This window comes from Argentina silus (assembly GCF_951799395.1).
Source record: "Argentina silus genome assembly, chromosome: 14".
In the NCBI taxonomy this organism is placed as follows: domain Eukaryota; kingdom Metazoa; phylum Chordata; class Actinopteri; order Argentiniformes; family Argentinidae; genus Argentina; species Argentina silus.
In genome coordinates, this window is record NC_139668.1 from 8,483,697 (window position 1) to 8,502,510 (window position 18,814).

General features: G+C 46.4%; 1 protein-coding gene across 1 annotated transcript in view; it reads left to right on the forward strand.

Moving 5' to 3' along the window:
- Window positions 1-18,814, forward strand: part of slc4a10a (solute carrier family 4 member 10a) — a gene marked incomplete at its 5' end in the record, with an annotated part of 29,669 nt that overhangs the window by 7,122 nt on the left and 3,733 nt on the right. The window contains 20 exons of the mRNA XM_083685139.1: window positions 3,906-3,987; window positions 5,715-5,858; window positions 6,255-6,396; window positions 6,708-6,868; window positions 7,113-7,301; window positions 9,888-9,970; window positions 10,321-10,478; window positions 10,776-10,863; window positions 11,227-11,373; window positions 12,098-12,198; window positions 13,758-13,932; window positions 14,064-14,197; window positions 14,373-14,618; window positions 15,032-15,137; window positions 16,012-16,173; window positions 16,677-16,790; window positions 17,285-17,446; window positions 17,763-18,014; window positions 18,214-18,282; window positions 18,581-18,754. Of these exons, the coding sequence (XP_083541265.1) occupies window positions 3,906-3,987; window positions 5,715-5,858; window positions 6,255-6,396; window positions 6,708-6,868; window positions 7,113-7,301; window positions 9,888-9,970; window positions 10,321-10,478; window positions 10,776-10,863; window positions 11,227-11,373; window positions 12,098-12,198; window positions 13,758-13,932; window positions 14,064-14,197; window positions 14,373-14,618; window positions 15,032-15,137; window positions 16,012-16,173; window positions 16,677-16,790; window positions 17,285-17,446; window positions 17,763-18,014; window positions 18,214-18,282; window positions 18,581-18,754 (2,889 nt within the window). The remainder of the gene's footprint in view (window positions 1-3,905; window positions 3,988-5,714; window positions 5,859-6,254; window positions 6,397-6,707; window positions 6,869-7,112; window positions 7,302-9,887; window positions 9,971-10,320; window positions 10,479-10,775; window positions 10,864-11,226; window positions 11,374-12,097; window positions 12,199-13,757; window positions 13,933-14,063; window positions 14,198-14,372; window positions 14,619-15,031; window positions 15,138-16,011; window positions 16,174-16,676; window positions 16,791-17,284; window positions 17,447-17,762; window positions 18,015-18,213; window positions 18,283-18,580; window positions 18,755-18,814) is intronic.

Consider the following 18,814-nt stretch of genomic DNA (forward strand, 5'->3'; position numbering starts at 1 on the left):
AGATAGACAGATAGATAGACAGATAGATAGACGGATCGATAGACAAATGGGACAAATTTCTTGCCCTGCATTCTATTTATATTGCATGTAGTGCGGGAGAGAGAACAGAGAGACTCAATGTCAAGCACCAAGGTGAACATGGAGCTCTGCCCAGTAGAGGTCAATTTAATATGTTCCTGTGTGATATCCGATGGAGCATCCTCGTTTAGGATCTGGCCCAAGACTGACAACCCTCCCCTCCCCCCCTGTAGCCTCTGTGTTGTTCATTCATCCACGCTGCCCACTCCCATCCAGCCAACTGCCTGCTGAAGTAGATATGGATGACATATGCAATGGCGTGCGGTGTGTGTGCGTGTGTGTGTGTGTGTGTGTGTGTGTGTGTGTGTGTGTGTGCGTGTGTGTGCGCGTGTGTGTGCGCACGCATGCGTAATTGTCTGTGTGCATGTCTGCATGTGTATAGAGAGATAGAGAAAGAGAGAAAGAGAGCAGCCCCTCCTCCATCTCCTCCATCCTACCTCCCCAGGGTCTTAGTCACATGATCCAGGCGCCGGCTCCTCTGATGACATCACCAGCAGTACCCATGATGGGAGCTGATTTAATCAGTGCTGTGTAACGGGGGCAGGTCCAGGTTGCCCCTGAACCTCTGATCCAGGGTCCGATCCAGGGGTTTATCTTGCTGTAGTAAACGTTAGGATTAAGAGTGGATTAATCTGATCCGAGATCTGGAGCATGTAATGAAGGCAGTGATGTGTGTGTGTGTGTGTTGGGGGGGGGGGGGGTGTTGCGGGCTCTCTGCTGATCTGAGGTCAGAGCTCAGATGCCTGCAGGAGATCCCGTCTATCCAGTTCTATTAATAAAGACAGGGACATGCAGGCTGGTTCTTTATCGTTTGTCAAACTGACGAGAGGTCGGGAAAGAGCACTAAGCAGCCCCACTCTTGTGTCTTGCACAGAGAAAGATGGTGTTGGAGAGGGATTTCAGAGGGATTGTTTTCCTTAACAAGCTGGTATATGTAGGAGGATCAAGGTTGCAGTCAGTTTAACCAGGAAGTGAAACTAAGCATGAATGAATATCACAGACGATATATGGGGCACTTTTTAAATATCCGGAATCAACTGAACTGAACTGAAATGGATTGACCTTAACCCTGAAAAAGCATGAAAGGAATGTATAGAACCATAACTAGCTCAACTTTGGTACCCACAGGGCTGCACATGTTTATTCTAGCCAGACATTAACACACCTGATCCAATGAATCATCCAATCATCAGGCCCTTTATGAGTTGAACTAGATATGTTCAGACTGGGCTAGATCAAAACATGTAGTTCCCTGAGGATCAGAGTTGAGTGATCCTGATTTAGATTGGAATGATGATCTCAGAGGTATCCTGTGTGATGTCACTGAGACTGAGGGAATTTCCCAGAGGGCAGTTCTTCTGGGCCACTGGTGGTGCCTGCCCCTGGGGTCACCCTTCACATTTCTCCCCGGGTTGTCACTCCTGCTCAGCTCTCTGGTATGATTGCTTCGACTCTGTGTAAAAACACCTTTGATTCGTTTCTTCTTTTCACCTAGAACATGTGAATGGAAATGCATACACATTCACAAACAAGACATGCTGAACATGTGCAATGATGATGTTTCTGATATTGAAGAATAATATCCAATAATGTGTGGAAGAAGGTGGATACTCAAATTGAAAGTTAAATAAAGATAATTTATTAGTCAGATCGATCTGGGACACCAAACTACTGTCCAAGACAATGGTCAACAGGGAAGTGGCAACCACAAAGAATTAAACATGAAACCAGGACATAAGGCTCATCTCAGTTAGGCTTGGCGCCAGTGAGTCTGACATGTTATCAACAGAGATCATGGGGTCTGGTACCCCTTATTGTAAACCGCATTCCAAGGGTCACTCAGGAAAATACATTCCAACAACATGTCTAGTCTCTCTCTGACAATTAACCATCTGTTCATCTTGAGTCCTTGATGAAATGTGCATGTGTCTGTTTGTGTGTCTGTGTCTAAACCCCCCAACCCTCAACATCTGTCTGCAACACTCCCATGATCCTTTGGGCTTTCTCACATGGGCATCCATGTGTGTGTGTGTGTGTGTGTGTGTGTGTGTGTGTGTGTGTGTGTGTGTGTGTGTGTGTGTGTGTGTGTGTGTGTGTCTGTGTGTGCCTGTGTATCTGTGTGCCTGTGTCTTTGTCTCCAGCACTCTAGCTTAATCCACTTCAGTAAGAAAAACTCTTAGAGGATTGAAAATGTGCCAGTCAATGAGTCTTTGTAGTTATGGTAGCAGACTTCAGCTGTGGTTGGGCCAGTGTGAAGCAGAGTATACTGTCTACATACTGTAGCATACCACTTACTTAAGTGGCTGTTCTTCACTTTGTATAACAGTGGTGCTGCCATTTCTGCACTACAAATAGTTACATGTACGTTCATTGTGTAATTTCCTAATTTAACCCCATTGAATTCAAATATGTGCAGTCTTCGTTTCTGTTTCTCCCTATAGGCCAACTGTCTAACCAGTCTGCTTTTGATTTACTGTATACGTTTCCCAATCATGTTAAGTGCTGATTACATGCAAGTCAGATTAGATTTTGAAATGATGCAAAATCAAATCAAATCAAATCAAATCAAATCAAATCAAATCAAAGTTTATCTATCATATGCACAGGATACAGATATAAACGGTACAATGAAATGCTTCTAATGAGCAACCTCTCAACAGTGCAGTGTAAATATAACGATAGCAATAAAGAGAATGATAACAAAACATATAGGCAGTAAGGCACTGTAAAGTACTAATGAGGTAGTAAAGTACTAATGAGGTAGTAAAGTACTAATGAGGTAGTAAAGTACTAAATACAATCAATGCAATACAAATTAAAATGGCCAGATTTATTCTGTAGCATGTAGCATTGCTGCCATGTAGTTTTGCTGGGAGATTATTGTTAATAACATGTGGTCGTGAGAGAAGGTCTGCAGTTGGTTTTGGTGATTACCAAAGGCCCGTTGCCAAGATGAGCATTAGCTAGCATTAGGCAGGCATCTGTGTGTAGAGCTCCGACAGTCAAGTTTCACAGGTTTAGCACAGGCATCCACCACCTCCTACTCAGTAAAATGCCACCTCTACTAAATTGATGAGGGTGGCAAAAAAAGAGGATGACCCCCTGACCTTGCCAGCATCATTGTATACTGAGAGAACAAGAGGTGGTTGCTAGGACCCAGATTAAACTCAGACTAAATAGCGTGTGACATGATTGTCATGTGTCAGGCTTCTCGTGTCATAATTAGTTTGTTCCTTTTAGTACCAGTAGCCTATAGCCCTACTTCCTTGTTCCTGTTCCTGTAGCCACATACATCCCAGATTGTTGAGTTAACACACTTCCTCTCAGAAGAAGTGTGAGAACTCAACTCTTAATCTGGCCTAGACAATGTGCGTGAGGAAGCATTCCTGTTAAAACCGTGACAAAAATAATGAAATCTGGCACTCCGGGAAGGAGCGTGGCTCTTAATATTGCCATTGGCCACTTTAGTTGCTATGGTGACTGTTGTAAAAAGTTAGCCTCATGAAGCTGTGTGTTTATTTTGGGATGCGTCCTCTTACAGATGGAAGCTCTTACATAAGACTCGTAGCATTTCATTTAAATGTACCCAATGTTACAACATGGACAAATTAGCAGCTTTGGCATGTTGAGTGGTTGTTGGACCAAATTCCTAACTCGCCAGATGACAAACAAAACAAAATCTTTTCTGTGAATCTCCATGTGCTGAGGACATTTGTGATGTGTGTGTTTGTGTGTGTTAAGGGGGTGAAACGATTATTATTATAATTTGTCTGACCAGACGTGTGTGTGTGTGTGTGTGTGTGTGTGTGTGTGTGTGTGTCTCTTAGAGGACTGATGAGGAGGCGGTGTTGGACCGAGGGGGGACTCGCTCCATGCTCAATACCAACTTTGAGAAGGAGGAGCTGGAAGGTAAGAGAACCTCTCCGTCACAACGGCCTTCGTTTTCAGACTACCACTGTTGCTTTTGATAATGTTATGTCTGGTGTCGTGGAAACAGTGACACTGCATCGGCCCAGTATAGTAACAGAAAATCCCCCCCAAAGACACATCCCCAGATGTGACCCTATGGCTTTGTAAGAGAGAAAGCTGTAGGGAATCACTCACTCACACACGCTTGAACGCACACACACACACACACACACACACACACACACACACACACACACAAAATAACACACAATTATGTGTATTCGTGCGTCACTGGATGCCACAGAGACAGCGAGCGAGGGAGAGAAAGAAAGAGAAAAGACGTTCCATGACATCAGCAAGTGCACAGGCCTGGGGACATCAGATGGGCTATTTATATAAAAACTCCCATCTCGACTCACTGACAGCCAAACGTACCTAAGGTCCTCTGGGGTCCTCTCTATTTCCAAACAGGCATGTCCTCGGTTGTCCAATTGTCTTTTTTTCCCCTCTATTTTCTCTACTCATTCAAATATGGTTCTGGTGGCTTACGTGGTTAGTTAGAGTATGGTTGCTTGAAGCTCCATTGTTGTTGGTTGTGCTTTCCACATAGGTGACCAATAAAGAATAATGTGTTGTTGTACTTGAATTGACTTGGATGAGCGCATCTGCTAGGTGATCTTATTTTGATAAAAATTATATTTGTATATATAATTATGAGAACATGCTGGCTCTTATGTCAGAGTGGTAAATATATTTTGACCATTCCACTCCCTCCTCCATTTGTTCCCCACCGTAGGCCTCAATTAACCTCCGTCCTTGTGTCTGATTGGTTTGGAGGTTTCAGGAAGGGCTTATCCAGTCGGTGATGATGTCAGCATGTTTTCAAGTGACTCACTGCGGTAGTTGTGTGTTTTCACTGCACGCCACGGCCACAGGCAATGGTGGTGCGATGATGTCACTTGTTACGTCTGGTTCGGGAGAGGGAAGACACATGTACAATACCCTCTCTCTCTTTCTCTCCCCTCCTCCCTGTCTGCCTTTCTCTCTTCCTCCACTCCCCCTCTTCCACGTAGATCATATTAACACAGCGGTAGAAAAGAGATGAGCTATATTACTTCATGCTGAGTTGCATGAATAAATCAAGTGCTAAGTTTCTCTGCCTTGTTAGAATCCTGCCCTCAATGCACCAGGACCACGTTATACTGGACATAGTCTCTTAGTAACAGTAATAACAGCCTTGTGTGTGGATAAAGACAGGCTGGGCATAGTGTTTCTTCAGCTGGTGGTGTCTGGAGGGCCAGTAGTATGGGTGGACAAGCTTTGGTCTTGTCGATGTCATGGTTATCTCTCAGAGACCATGTTAGGCCCATAGGGGCAGTGAGTGCTGGCTGCAGAGCCTGGCCTCAGCAACGAGAGGAGAGAGTCTACACTGATTACACTCACGCTGCCCCCGCAGGCACCCGCAGGCACACACACGCACACACACACACGCACACACACACGCACACACACACACACTGGGGGGGGGGGGGGGGGAGTTGGACTCTCTGTCCTCAGTGAGTGTGATTATTAGGGATTCATCTGTTTCAGTGCCTCATCCCTTGATCCTTGATGACACCAAGCGGTGATTTGATGCACACTGACAGTATGATTATGGTGTAGATGTGATGATTCCTCGGCTGCTGGGATTGTGGGTATTGTAGTCCATCTCTGTGTGTTGTCCCCAGGTCACCGTACACTCTACATTGGGGTCCACGTCCCTCTTGGCAGGAAGTCCCACCGACGTCACCGTCACCATGGCCACAAACACAGGAAGAGGTCCAGGGAGCGGGACTCTGGAGTGGATGATGGCCGAGAATCTCCCTCCCACAGTGAGCCTCTGGGGGTGGTGTGCTGATGAGAACTGTTCCACATGATATGCTGTGTTTATGTCGTAGTATATGTCGTAGTATATGTTGTAGTATGTTGGAGGAAGATACTGAACTCAAGTCCACTGATGTTCATTCACATGGAAGTGTTCAATGTTTTTGATGGTGTGTGTCTCTCTTTCCCTCTATCTCTCTCTTCCTCCCTCATGTTTTCTCCTTTCTCGATTTCTCCACCCCTCCCTCCCACCCCTTTCTTTCCCCTTTATTCATTTTGTCCATTTCTCTTTATTTCCCACACCACCCTACACCCTCTAACCTCTCCCCCACTCCCCTCTTTCTTTTTCTCAATCTCTCTCTCTCTCTCTCTCTCTCTCTCTCTCTCTCTCTCTCTCTCTGCAGCAAACACACCAGCCCAGAGGGTGCAGTTCCTGCTGGGGACAGAGGATGATGACGAGGAGCACATCCCCCACGCCCTCTTCACCGAGCTGGACGAGATCTGCCTGCGAGAGGGCAAGGACGCAGAGTGGAAGGAAACGGCCAGGTAACATTGTGACACATCACATGACCAGGTGGCTGTGCTTTGGCTCGGGCAGTCACGTCATACGTTTCTTGTTTGTGTTGAATCTCTCCTCTGGGATTAATTAAGAGTTCATTGATTCCTATTATTGATTGGTCCACTTCGAGCACGGTCAATGATGTGCTCTGGTGGTTATCTCCTGTATCCTCAGTCAACTGGAAAGTACCAGGGTGTTTTGGATTGTGAGATGATAGTGATCTAAAGCATGTGTGTGTTTGTGCCTGTGTGTTTGTGCCTGTGTGTGTGTGTGTGTGTGTGTGTCTGTGTGTGTGTAGGTGGCTGAAGTTTGAGGAGGATGTGGAGGATGGAGGCGAGCGTTGGAGTAAGCCCTATGTGGCTACGCTGTCCTTACACAGCTTGTTTGAACTGCGCAGCTGCATCATCAATGGCACAGTGCTGCTCGACATGAGAGCCAACTCACTGGAGGAGATCGCAGGTAGAGTAGAGCTGCTCCACGCAGGGCAGGGATAGGGGGGATTGCATGTACTGTAGGAGAACCTTGCTGGGAATGGCAGGTTTGGGTGGGGTTTGGTTGTGGGCTGATTTTGAGAAAATCCAAATGGCTACAAAATTGTAGTGTGGCCTTGTATGTAAATCTGTGTGTGTGTGTGTGTGTGTGTGTGTGTGTGTGTGTGTGTGTGTGTGTGTGTGTGTGTGTGAACTTGTTTTGCTGTTGTCAGACATGGTTCTGGACCAGCATGAGGCGTCGGGACCTGTGGGGGAGGACTCCAGAAGGAGGATCCGTGCGGCTCTTCTCAAGCAGCACCACCACCAGAACCACAAGAAGCTGGCCAACCGCATCCCCATCGTACGCTCCTTCGCCGACATTGGCAAGAAGCAGTCTGAGCCCCACTCCATGGACAAGAACGGTGAGCTGCTGTCGTAGCACTGGTGTTGTTCAGGTGCGGTTGGTATGCTGTTCGGTTTGAAGCAGAGCAGATTACACATTTCCATTCTTACCGATGGACAAATGACTATTCTATTGTACTCTATTCCATTCCATTCCATTTCATTCTATTCCATTCTATTATATTGTATTCTATTGTATTATATTATATTCCTTCTTCCAGCCCTATTCCATGATGTTCAAACATCATATTTAAATGCATTGAGGCGTGGCCCTTTCTGTACATTGCAGAATATTGTAGCTGACATTTTGGTGTGCTGTTTGTTTGATATCTCATCTCTCTCCTCTGTTGTTTATGTTTGTTTGTGTGTCTGTTTATATATGTGTGTTTGTGTCAATGTGTCTGGTTTGTGGTGTGTCCTTGTGGAGTTTGTTTTTCGGTTTGTCCCTGTCATATACCACTCACTGAACACTTTATTAGGAACACCTATGCACCTTCTCATGGTGGAGGTGGTGTGATGGTGTGGATCCCATGTGCATCCCTTCATGGCCACAATTTACAGATCTTCTAATGGCTACTTCCAGCATGATAATGTACCATGCCACGAAGCAAAAGTCGTCTCAAACTGATTTCATGAACATGACAATGAGTTCAGTGTTCTTCAGTGGCCTTCCCAGTCACCGGATCTGAATCCAATAGAACACCTTTGGGATGTGGTAGAACGGGAGATCCACAGCTTGAAAGTGCACCTGAAAAATCTGCAGGAATTGGGTGTCATCATGTACAAAAAGGAATGTTTCCAACATCTTGTGGAATCAATGCCACGAAGAATTGAGGCTGTTTTGAGAGCAAAGGGAGGCCCTACCCAGTATTAGTATAGTGTTTCTAATAAAGTGCTCAGTGAGTGTGTGTGTGTGTGTGCGTGTGCGTGTGCGTGTGCGTGTGTGTGTGTGTGTGCGTGTGCGTATGTGTGTGTGTGTTTGCGTGTTTGCGTGTGTGTGTGCGTGTGTGTGTGTGTGTGTGTGTGTGTGTGTGTCTGTGTACGTGTGTGTGTGTGCGTGCGTGTATGTGTGTGTGTGTGTGCGTGTGTGTGTGTGTGTGTGTGTGTGTGTGTGTCTGTGTACGTGTGTCTACACATCCAGTCAGGAGCTCCCTCCTCTCTTACGCCTTTAAGTCTTCTCTCCAGGCCTCTAAGAAGGCTGACTCCAAGAATGGCTCGCCCAAACAGGTCTCTCCCTGCGGGGCATGGCCTCGGTGTGTGTGTGTTACCCTTCGTGTGTATCCACCCCCTCCTCACCTGTGATTACATCCAAGGCCTGTACCCACTTCCCCACAGACACGCCACCCAACGGAGCTAAAGCCAAGCGCTTTAGCTTCCACCAAGCTGTGGCCCAGGGCTACTGCCCTATCCCTTTCACTGGACACAGAGGAGGAGACCCACACGGGAAACTCTAGATGACCCCTGATATTAGTGTTATTAGTGGGATTAGTGTCTTACTGGCATTAGTGTCTGTCTGATAACCATCACTGATTAGTTCTCTCGTCCCACCAGGCAGGCTTTGACTGGTCTAGGAATCTATATGTTACACATCATAGAAGAGTAGTATTGCTAAGCGTCTCCCAGAAACCAATCATAACAACAGACTGTATATCAGCGGAGGCTGGTGGAGGTAGAAATCAGAGGACGGGATGCATGGAATGAAATGAGGTATGGTTCCATGCATAACAATGAGCCCCTCCTCTGATTTCTACCTCCACCTGCCTCCACTGCTGTATATCCACTTATAACCTCCATGTTGTTCCTTATGAGCTCTCCTAACCTCTGTGGTAGTATAAAGCCCTCACTGAGAAGTGGTGGCCATTTTGAATACATCAGTTGTCATTGAATGTAGAATAGAGTATAGCACTGTCTCAGTGGAGGCTGGTGGAGGTAGAAATCGGAGGATTGGCTTTGTAATGCATGGAATGGGATGAGGAATGGTATCCAACGTGTTTGATGCCGTTCTGCATTCCATTCCATGATTACAATGAGCCCGTCCTGTAATTTCTAACTCCACCAGCCTCCCCTGTACTATATAGAGTAAAATGGTACAGAACAGAACAGTATGGTATAATCATATCATATTGTGTATAGTAGTAAGGGTTGTGATTTATTCAAAATGGCACACTGCTTTCACACTGGAAAAAGCCTTGAGATGGGATCTTAAAGATGCAATCTGTAACCAAATATCCCAAGAGGAAACGCAAGACATTACAAACAAATTCAAGAAGCAAAACATTTTTTTTTTTTTACATTCACCAAGACCCAACACTAGTGCAGAGATGCTACTTTTTTACCAGAAATGAAAGATTACAGGTTGCACCTTTAATCTTATCCATGGTCTCAATCTTGATTATAGTCCCTTAATCTGTCATTTTAATCTCTGTTTTCAAAGGCTAGTGGACCCAGACCCAGATTAAGCCTAGTCCTGGTCTAAAGACCGCAATCAATGTAAAAGTGCTTTCTGACCCAGGAGAAGTCTTAATCTGTGCCTGGGAAACCTGTCCATTGTGTGGTGCCTCAGGTTGGGGTGAGAGTGACAGGTGTGGTCTCTCTGTTGGTCACAGGTCAGACGGTGTCCCCCCAGTCTCAGCCCACCACGACAGAGGGAAGCGTGAGCAGGGAGAACAGCGCTGTGGACTTCAGTAAGGTAAGGCCCACTCACTCAGCCAAGCCAGCTGGACATACTGTGGAGCCACAGATACAGAGAACATAGATATGTGTGTGTAAGCGTACGTTTACAAGCGTATGTTTGGGCCGAGCTCAGATTGGGCCGAGCCTGATGCAGTTCCCGGGTCAGCCCCTCGTCATGAAATAATGCCAATCATTTTATAAGAATCCATATTATTCTATGTTTGTATAGGTGACATGAATTACGGTATTGCACTGACGTACGCCCCCAATGCTAAATGCTAACCTGCCAAAACCCAAGATATAATTCAACTCTCATAACCATGTAGTGTCTTTGCTAGTGCTAATACCTGCTTTATTGTACTGAAGATAGACCTCCACTTCATGAAGAAGATTCCGCCGGGTGCAGAGGCCTCCAACGTTCTGGTGGGGGAGCTAGAGTTCCTGGAGCGGCCTGTGGTGGCGTTCGTACGTCTGGCTCCCGCCGTGCTGCTCAACGGCCTGGCTGAGATCCCCATTACAACCAGGTCAGAGAGACTACATGTGTTTTCCTATTGACTATGAATATTGTGTTGTGTGTCCCTCACCCCAGTTCACTGGGTCCATCAGCCTTTCCACAAATAGGTTCTATTCCACCACCAACACACCTGATTCAACTAAGAAAGAGCTTGATTATTAGTTGACCAGTAAAAGCAAACACATATGTGGAATGGCTAGGGTCCCCAAGGAACGGGTTTAGAAACATTAGATGATATGGTGCTTACCTAAACTCTTTTAGGATTTGACCACCTCTTCTCTTAACCTTGTTCTGTGTCCTTCCTCAGGTTCTTGTTTATCCTGCTAGGGCCTCTGGGAAAAGGGCCACAGTACCATGAGATTGGCCGATCCATCGCCACACTGATGACAGACGAGGTTAGTATTGAGAAACTAAATGTCAGTGGCTAATCGCTATTAGTCATATACCAGTATCATGTAACATCCTGCAGGTCACATTCATCGTTACATTCCCTCGACCCAATGAAAAGCAAATGTAAATGGTATCTGCGTCTCTGTCAAGTTATAGCATTGGAAAGGAACAAGGACGCTCATTTTTATATGAATTTACTTCATCATGCTGTCTAGAAACCTACTGTATAGAGCCATGTATTATTCATTTTACAAAGGTAAGTTGATTGAGAACAGTCTCAATAGCAACAATAGTACCATTATATTGTAATATTTCCCTCATGCACTTAAGGTAAGGTTCACTACATAACCCTGTGTCCTCTCTCCCAGGTGTTCCATGACGTGGCTTACAAAGCCAAGGACAGGAATGACCTGGTGGCTGGCATTGATGAGTTCCTGGACCAGGTGACAGTCCTGCCCCCGGGGGAGTGGGACCCGTCCATCAGGATAGAGCCGCCCAAAAATGTGCCCTCTCAGGTGAGCCTCACGGATTACATCATCCAAGTGACATCATCCAAGTGACATCATCCAGATTACATCATCCAGGTGATGTCATGTCATGAGAACCCACCCTGCAACATTGTAATTCAATGCATGTTCTGTCATACCATCTGTGACACCATCTGAACTGTGCTGGATGGACTATTCTGGTGTTCCCCAAGGATCCGTTCTAAATTCTTTTAAAATCCTTTTAAAATTGTATTTTTTCCATCATCAGTTATTTTTGGCTATGAGGCCTTTTCATCAGCCCATGTTGTTTGTGGAAGAAACAAATTCAGCCATTCAACATACTTTTATTAAAACCCAACAAACGGTGGTACATTAAAGGGATTGTTCACCCAGAAACAAAACAAAATGTCAGACATTTTCAATTGGAGCTGTGTCCATATTCCAAGCCATCTGTTCCCACTAAAAGCCTACACGATAAATCTGCAGACTGCAATCCTAAATGAATGTGAAAGTCTGGCACTAATTAGATAGAATTTTATGGTGCCAAGCTTTCCTATTTGGTGGGATTGAGGTGTCATAATGCATAGATCTCTACACAACAGATGGTGAGGACTATAAATTCAACATTTGAAGTGCAAAAACATTAGACAGATTTAGGTGTTTGAGTGAATAATATATTTTTTGACCCATTTCCATGAAGACAGAGCTGATGTCAGTTGACAGTTGACTGACAGTGTTATTAACCAATCAGGAAAAGCGCAAGGTCGCTCCTCTAACCAATGGAGTGACAGATCTGGGAGAAGCAGAGGATCATGGGGGCCACGGAGGCCCAGAGCTACAGCGCACAGGGAGGTAGGTCTATGAGTGTCTGTGTGTGTGTGTGTGTGTGTGTGAGAGAGAGAGAGAGAGAGAGTGTGTGAGTGTGCGTGTTTGTGTTGAGAGCAGGCCCCCCAAGCCTTTCAAGTGTGAGAGGCTGTCTGAGAGATCTTTTGTCTTTGGCTCTTAGTCGCCCGTTTGTATCCCCTCTCTGTCCCCTGCAGTAAATCGAGTCCTTTTTTAAAACAAGACATCCCTATGGGTCTCTCATATTGACCCTGTGGGTCTCTCACATTCCTCACGCTTGGGGTTCACAAAACGAGCTGCAATTTAGAGTGATGTGCGTTTGGAATCATCAGAGCATTCTGTCCGAAATAAGACTAACATATATACATCACTCATTAAAAAAAAGCAGCCATGCTAGCGCTTAACTTTTAGTGTCCACGCATAATGCACTAAATGCTACTTATATGCAATTATTAGATCATTATACCATCAGTAATTAATGTCTCATGCAGTACTTGCTCATAAGACAACCCAGTATGTTCACCTGTTCTGCTTAAAATGCCTAATCATTGTTCACAGCACTAAAAAAGTAGCTAATTACTAAGTACTCAAATAATTAGCCAACCATTAGCTGCTAACAAGCACTTGGTATGTACCTCACATATAGACACCTAATATGGCCTGTTTCTGCCATCTGGTTTGGGTATTTAGTCTGAGAGAAAAGGCAACAGTATCGTGTCGTTTAGAAGGTGAAGCTGGTATGTAGCTACGGCTCTCATTCCCACAAAGATTGGCCTCAAGCCCAGTTCTGCTATGATCTCCCAGAGGGGACGACATCGCCGCTCAGCTGAAATGCGAGTCAAAATCACGCCCACTGTTACCCTGGCAACCGCCTCCGGCTAAGTGGCCATGCCGCTGTATCTTAGTGTGGCCTGAGAATCTGCTCGCTGGCTGCGTCTCCATCCCCCCGCGGAGGGGAGGCTGGGACCACCTATATGTGCTCCTATAGAATGCTATAGAAAAAGACAGACAAATACAAATCACACACACGAAATACGGTGCACGCCATGATGGATCCTGTTTTTTTAAATGCTTATTGAAACTGAAAAATGAATGGGTGCATGTATGCGTGGGTGTGTGAGTGAGTGTGTGTACGTGTGTGCGCGCGTGTGTGTGTGTGTACATTTATGTGTGTGGTGATGCTTACTCTGTGTCTAAAATACAAGGGAAAAAACACACACTCTTTTTTCCTCCATAATGCAGGGTGTACAAATGTGTGACAAATATGAAATCTTAAAAACTAAGATTTACATCTAAAATCAGACACAGTTCTGTCCAAGTGTGCAGTCTATCCTTGTATTTTGCATACTAAGTTGTTCCTACCAGAACCAGCACCTTGAAGAAGTTGCACTGCTGTGTACAGGGCTTTCAGATCCTCTTCCCACTGGTTTACACATTTCTGTGTGTGTGTGTGTCTGTCTGTCTGTGTGTGTGCCTGTGCGTCTATGTGTCTGTGTGTGTGCCTGTGTGTCTATGTGTCTGTGTGTGTGCCTGTGTGTGCCTGTGTGTGTTTGTGTGTCATTTTCCAGGTTATTTGGCGGCTTATTTTTAGACATCAAGCGCAAAGCGCCTCACTACTTGTCTGACTACACTGATGCGGTCAGCCTGCAGTGCTTAGCCTCCTTCCTCTTCCTCTACTGCGCCTGCATGTCCCCCGTCATCACCTTTGGGGGGCTGCTGGGAGAGGCCACCGAGGGACGCATAGTAAGACAAGATATAATCGCCTTTACTGTTCCCACGGTGATGATGATGTTCATGATTTTGTTCGTGATTTAGTTTGAGATTTTGCTTTGTAAAGTCATTTGTCCGTGACTGTCTTTCCCCTCTTTGTTCAGAGTGCAATTGAGTCCCTGTTTGGAGCCTCCATGACAGGCATAGCCTACTCCCTGTTCGCTGGACAGCCCCTCACTATACTGGGCAGTACTGGGCCTGTACTAGTCTTTGAGAAGATTCTGTTCAAGTTCTGCAAGTATGTTTGCCCATTTGTGTGTGTGTGTGTGTGTGTGTGTGTGTCTGCGCCTGTGTGTGCCTGTATGTGTGTACGCATGTATGCACCTGTGTGTGTATGTCCATGCTTTAATCCAGGATGGTGTGTGTGTGTGTGTGTGTGTGTCTGTTGTCCCCCCCCCACCCCCCACGCTCAGGGACTACGGCCTCTCCTACCTCTCCCTGAGGGCCTGCATCGGCCTATGGACGGCCTTCCTGTGTCTGCTCCTGGTGGCCACAGACGCCAGCTCCCTGGTGTGCTACATCACACGATTCACGGAGGAGGCCTTCGCCGCACTCATCTGCATCATCTTCATCTACGAGGCCCTGGAGAAACTCATCCATCTCGGGGAACACTACCCCATCAATATGAACAATAACCTGCAGAAACTCACACAGTACTCGTAAGTGCAGCTGGTACTCATATGTTGGACTAGTACTCATAGGTGGAAATCAGGCCTTTGCCTTATCGTCAGAGGGCAGATGGGCAGTATGGGTAGTTTATCCAGCTTTTCAGTAATGCTACAAGATTATTGCTTTACTGTATATTGAATAATCCCACGTTAGGCCAGGGGCATACATCATGCCCTCATCCCAGGTCAATGTACAGTGCAGTTAAGTGTCCCTTTTATGTATGTGAGGTTGGTGAGGTCATAAGAATTAACTCCACAGTAGTCGATGTGTTTTTATTGGGATTTTCTATCCCTAATATCACATTTGAGATTGGATGCTTGCGTGTGTGTATGTGTGTATGTGTGTGTGTGTGTGTGTGTGCGCGCACACTCATACATGTATGTGTGTGTGTGTGTTCCTACAGGTGTGCATGTGTGGAGCCCAAGGATCCCAGCAATAGCACCCTGAAGTACTGGGATGAGAGGAACATCACAGCGTCAGAGGTCAACTGGACAGCCCTGGAGGTCAAGGTAAAGAGGGGGAGATCCTGCTCAGGGTGTTCAGGGCGAGCTAAACAACCATTCATTCAGGGAGGGTTCAACCATTTTCCTAGCAGTCTGTAGGTGAGTCCTCACCTGTTCAAGTAGCTGAACTCTTGGGCCTGGCTTCCGGGATACAGATTAAGCCTAATCCTAGACTAAAAAGCAACCCTCAATGGAGAGTCTCAATCGGAGAGTGTGCAATTTAGTCCAGGGTTTGGCCGTGAAATATTTTAACTGGAGGGTGAACTGAGGTCCTGACTAGAGAGTTGAGACACATACTTCTCAGAACCCTGAAGGCGTTCGTTTTTGTTTTTTTCATGTTTATTTCCTGGAAGTGGGGTTAGGCTAGGGCTATACTAGATGTGTGCAGTGTCTCTTTCTCAATGTATTGTCTCTTGGTAAGTGTTTTTCCTAGAAGGAACTAAAAGGATTAAGAACATGTGGGTAGGATTTCACAGGATTTTAGCTGTGCGGAATCACCACAGAGACACACTGTATGAGACTCCTTTTAGCGTCCTCCGTGGATCAGTCATACCTCCGGAGGCTTATCATGCCACTTAGGGCTCACGCACACAACAGTAGTCTCACTTGCCAGTCCACCGCACATGCTGAGCTCGTGTGAGACTTGGGAGTCTGGCTGGTGAGATAACTGTTCCTGAAGCTCTGGCCGGTATCCCTCTGTTCTCTCATTCCCAGAACGAGTGGTAGCTTGTGCACTACAGTTCATAAGCACTGTGCACCAACACTCTACCATATATACGCGTGTACTAATTATACTGTACAATTCAGTGTACTGTACATTCAATGGTTCTGTTCCAGTAGGTCAAGTCTTTATCCCCCTGTGCTCTCCTCTGGTCCCCAGGAGTGTGTGATGTTCCGGGGGGTGTTTGAGGGCAGCGCCTGTGGCCCCCACGGCCCCTACATCCCCGACGTCTGCTTCTGGTCTGTCCTTCTCTTCTTCTCGACCGTCTTCATGTCAGCTTTCCTCAAGGAGTTCAAGACCAGCCGCTACTTCCCCACCAAGGCAAGGATGACCTCTGACCTCTCACCTCCGACCTACACACTACCCTGCGGTTACTGTACACATGATGTACTTCACACTTCATGCTACCAACTTCACAAGTTCTGAGTGCATTTCACACATGCTGAATTTCCGCATTGACCCCTTCTGTAGCCTCTACCTTCCTGGTTAAAGGGTGTAGGCAACACCTATGATTCAGTCAATGAGAGTGCACTTACAGTATGTGCTGTCCATGTACTGTATGTGAGGCGTTTTTGGCAAAACATTTGTCGAAATGTCAGGTATTTTGTGCTGGCTCTGTCAAGAAAATGTATATTAAGCATATAACTGCTATCCTGCGTGTGTAATTTTTGGAGGGTCAGAACTGACATTCAAATCTACAATGTACTGATGCCCCCTTGTGGCCTCCAAGGGATCCCACATTTACCGGCATTTTTATACTCCATCACTTTAGTTCCCAGTTTGAATGTTCTCTCCTCTCTCTCTCTCTCTCTGCTCCTCCTCAGGTGAGAGCCATCATCAGTGACTTTGCCGTCTTCATCACCATCCTTACCATGGTCCTGGTGGACTACGCCCTGGGCGTACCCTCGCCCAAGCTGCAGGTCCCCAGCAAGTTCAAAGTAAATCCTAACACACACACACACACACACACACACACACACACACACACACACACACACACACACACACACACACACACACACACACACACACACACACACACACACACTCACTCACTCACAGCTACAACAAATGTATTACAATCCCAATGGTCTCTCATCTACAGAATGTGAACCAATGATCTATATTCATGTGTTTAACTGAAATGTTCATGCCTGTCTTCTGTTGACGTCAATGCATTATGGGTTTATAATTAATTTTCAATGGGTCTCCAATCTCATTAGCGTATTAGCTGTATTATTCAGTTTCATTTACTGGTGTCCATAGCCAAATAACAGATGGTCTTCTTAGATTAGCTTGATTCGTGATTTAAAAGCATGTTAGTGAACAGGCTGCTACAGTACAGTACTACAGTAGGCTATCATACAAATACCCCAAAGTGCCTTACCGGAGACTAACCAACCTCATACCATCATCCCCTGACCCCACACAGCCGACCAGAGACGACCGTGGTTGGTGGGTGAACCCGGTGGGGCCCAACCCGTGGTGGACCGTCATCATTACGGTCATCCCCGCTCTGCTCTGCACCATCCTCATCTTCATGGACCAACAGATCACCGCTGTCATCATCAACAGGAAAGAGCACAAGCTGAAGGTAGAGAACAGGGATTAGGGTAGACTAGGATTTTAATCCCATTAAACAAATATGTGTGTATGTGTGTACATTATGCATTGTCAAGCCACGGCATTTGTATATACAGCATGTACAGATTGCACCAGACTGCACCTGAATGTTCATATCGTGTGTTACTGTATATAGTGATAATGACAATTTGCAAATATTGTGATGTTTGTCACCTAGACAACAGTATCTACAGTGTCTACATAGCATATCTGCCCACAGACAACAGTATCTACACATCTGCCCAGTACAGATGCTATAACACCTTGTGATCGTGTGCGTCCTACAGAAGGGCTGTGGGTACCATCTGGACCTGTTTGTGGTGGGGTTGATGTTGGGGGTTTGCTCCATCATGGGCTTGCCCTGGTTCGTGGCCGCCACAGTCCTCTCCATCTCCCACGTCAACAGTCTGAAGCTGGAGTCGGAGTGCTCGGCCCCCGGGGAACAGCCCAAGTTCCTGGGCATCAGGGAGCAGCGTTTCACTGGCCTCATGATCTTCGTCCTCATGGGCTGCTCCGTCTTCATGACCTCTGTACTCAAGGTGAGGTTCGAGAGGCTTAGGGGGTCATTTGCACTTCTACTGTATGCATGAGCTCAGTCGCACGTGTACACGCACGTGCACACACACGTGCGCACGCGCACACGCACACACACACACACACACCCACACACAGTGTGAACAGGCCACTTGCCAGACTATGAAATGAGGTCAAAATGACTTTGTCTCTGTCTGTTTCCAGTTCATCCCCATGCCTGTGCTGTATGGCGTGTTCCTCTACATGGGAGCATCCTCACTGAGAGGCATACAGGTGAGAGCAGAATCACCTCAGTGTCCTTGTGGTACATTCTCAACAATCATGTGACTCAGTCTAACTGCATGTGAAGTCTGGGAAACCACTTTTGCTTTGGTGTGCCATGTTACCATCAGGGCTATAACCTTAGAGCTGTAGATAGAGAATTTGGCCAATGGGTGAGAGAGGAGGGATGACATGCAGGATATGTCGATGGCCGGAATCGAACTAGGGACCTTGCGATGATATGGTATGCGCCTTAGTGTGCTACGCCACTGAGCGCCCCTTTGTTGATGATGTTGTTGTTGTTGTCCAGTTCTTTGACCGTATAAAGCTGTTTGGAATGCCGGCCAAACACCAGCCAGACTTCATCTACCTGCGCCACGTCCCCCTGAGGAAGGTGCACCTGTTCACCATCGTCCAGCTCACCTGTCTGGCCCTGCTCTGGATCATCAAGACCTCCAAGGCTGCCATCGTCTTCCCCATGATGGTAATACAGCCCTCTACTCACATGTGGTGTGTGTGTTTGTATCTGCTTCTCTTGTGTGAG